At 37.3% G+C, this 2,853-nt stretch overlaps 1 protein-coding gene across 1 annotated transcript in view; it reads right to left on the bottom strand.

Moving 5' to 3' along the window:
- LOC106001785 (vomeronasal type-2 receptor 116-like) overlaps positions 1–2,853 on the bottom strand; it is a gene marked incomplete at its 3' end in the record, with an annotated part of 28,646 nt that overhangs the window by 2,451 nt on the left and 23,342 nt on the right. Inside the window, exon 7 of the mRNA XM_013036763.1 lies at positions 1,574–2,380. Within this exon, the coding sequence (XP_012892217.1) occupies positions 1,574–2,380 (807 nt within the window). The remainder of the gene's footprint in view (positions 1–1,573; positions 2,381–2,853) is intronic.

Here is a 2,853-nt window from a genome sequence, read left to right on the forward strand (position 1 = left end):
CTGGATAGGGAGGATTAATATTGTGAAAATGGCAATGCTGCCAAAGGCTATCTACAAATTCAATGCAATAACCATCAATATACCAACCTCATTCTTCAATGAAATAGAAGAAACAATCCCAAAATTCATATGGCACAATAAAGACCCCAAATAACAAAAATAATTCTTAGCAGAAAGAACAGTGCTGGAGGAATAACAATCCCAGACATTAAACTACTACAAAGCCATAGTAATCAAAACAGCTTGGTACTAGAAAAAGAATAGATCTGAAGTCCAGTGGAATAGAACTGAAGATCCAGAAATGAACCCACAGACTTAGAGCCACCTAATCTTTAATAAGGTGGCCAAAAAATAGAATGGAAGAAAGATAGTCTCTTCAGTAAATGGTGCAGGAAAAACTGTTTAAATACCTGTAGAAAACTAAAATTAGATCCTTCTATATCGCCCTACACCAGAATCAATTCCAAGACTTCGAAGTAAAAGCAGACACCCTGAAAATAATACAGGAAGGAATAGGAGAAATTCTAGGGCTCCTTGGCACAGGCCAAAATTTCTTAATAGAGACCCAGAAACTCAACAAATCAAAGAAAGGTTGGTCAAAAGGGATTGCATGAAACTGTAGACCTTCTGCAAAGCAAAGGACATAGCTAGCAAGATCAATAGAATGCCCACAAACTGGGAGAAGACATTCACTAGCTATACAACAGACAAGGGCCTCTTATCTAAAATATCAGTACTTTAAGTATAGCGTGAGCTGGTGGCTCATGCCTGTCATCCTAGCTTCTCAGTAGGCTGAGATCTGAGGATAACAGTTCAGAGCCAGCCCAGGCAGGAAACTCAATAAGACACTTATCTCCAATAAACCACTCAGAAAACCAGAAGTGGCACTGTGGCTCAAGTAGTAGTTTGTTCTCCTCCAGCTGAAGAGCTGAGGGACGGAACCCTGGCCCAGAATTCAAGACCCATGACCGACCAAAAAAAAAAAGTAAAAAATAAAATATACTTACAATTCAAAAATTTAAATCCCCCCAAAACAAATCCTTAAAGAAACAACCATCCAGTTATTAAGTAGGCTGAAGACTTAAACAGAGATTTCTCTGAAGAGGAAATTTTTTAATTTTTTATTTAGTATTGTGCAAAATGGTTTCAATTCAGTAAATCAGTTTACGAATACAATGCATCTTGATCAACTTTTCCCCTTACATCATTGACTATCATATTTCCAGCCCCACTTATCCCTCAAGTTATTTTCTGAACACAAATCATTTAATTACTTAGATACATGAAGATAATTCTTTGATATTTAAGAAATTCATAAGAAAGGATAGATTTAGATGTTTGAAAACATTAGCTGTGAGTTGACTGAGGTCATTTGTAACAGAAAAACAATATGGGAACATTAAGTACATTTCCCCCTTTCCAGTAGCATGTTTTTCTTGAAGAACATAGGAAGACAGGTCTGAAGAAACATCAGGAACCTTTAAACAAAATTTCTCTTGGGATTTTTAAAAATTAGAACACATCTGGATTCACTTTGTTTTGGATGTGTCAATTCCAAAAAACAAGACCTTACCTGTGCAGGGGAAGGCACCATCCCTTCCCCATTTCCCTTCAGTGGCATCTCTGTTTGATGAAGAAGCATCTTGTGAAGGGCATGGGCCACAGCATACACAGCATTGTATATATTGTAACTCTCTTCAGACATGGCCATGTCAAAAATGTGTCCAGGCAGCCACTCCAAAGAGGCATCCTGGGGACAGTTCTCCCATGTTCCACAGTCAGACTCAGAATGGGAGCAATTAAAAGAGAGAACCCACAGACTAGCAAGGTAAAAGTCTTCTGGGTATTTGGAAGGATTAACTTCCCTGACATAGTTCTTAAACCAAGAAATGTCTGAATGGTGGTGTGAGAACATGAGAGGGACATGCAATGAGCCTAAAATGAAGTATCTTCTACTGGTGGAAAAATCACTCTGTGAAGTCATAAGCCAAACTTTGTCTGACATTAAAATCTTCCCAAAATAAGTCATTAAGTCTAGTAGGTATTCATTATCACCATAAATGATAAACACATTTGCTGATGATTTACTAATCTTGTGATGGATTGTCATTATGTTTAATACTTGTGTCAGGATAGTGCTTGGAATCACATGCTCAAAGGCTACACAGACTCTGTTCTTGGCCATCTCTTCCCTCAATTCTGGAATTATCCACAAACCTCTTTCATCTAGTGAGATCAACAGCCCCACCCAGTTCCAGCTGAAAGAAAGGATCAAGGAGACCATGGCAATGGCTAGTGATGTGTCCTTTGGGGCCATCTGATAGAGAGAAGGAAACTTGTTTTGTTCACTCAGCACAGGATCTAAAGGTCCAAAAGTAATCTAAAGGGAAATAAAATTGGAGAGTCTGTAAGAGTATTGCCATCCTTCACAATCTTAGTCTGTATATTAAGGAAGAGGTTTAAATGATGGAAGGAGATGTTTTCTTTCCTTTTTTGTTTTGGAAACCAAATTTTAAATTTGATTTCCCATCTGTATCAACCATACCCATTTCCGGGCTTTATTTTACATACATAGTTGAACATTACAACTTTATTTTCCATCAGTCCTCTGTTCATTCCTCTATTACCCACATCATTCCCTTTATACTTCTACTATTATCAGGAAACACATGTTTCAGCTTCCTCCTGTTCATTTGGTCAGAGCAATTACATCATGGGAATCCATCATTCCATACATCATCCTTCAGTGTATACATACTGTGGCTATCTATGGGATTTCATATTTATTTCATATTTCATGCTTATATTTTAAATCTAACTTCAACATATTAGAGAAAACCTGATAATTTTTTC

The sequence above is a fragment of the Dipodomys ordii genome, unplaced genomic scaffold (assembly GCF_000151885.1).
Source record: "Dipodomys ordii isolate 6190 unplaced genomic scaffold, Dord_2.0 Scaffold413, whole genome shotgun sequence".
NCBI classification, from domain to species: Eukaryota; Metazoa; Chordata; class Mammalia; order Rodentia; family Heteromyidae; genus Dipodomys; species Dipodomys ordii.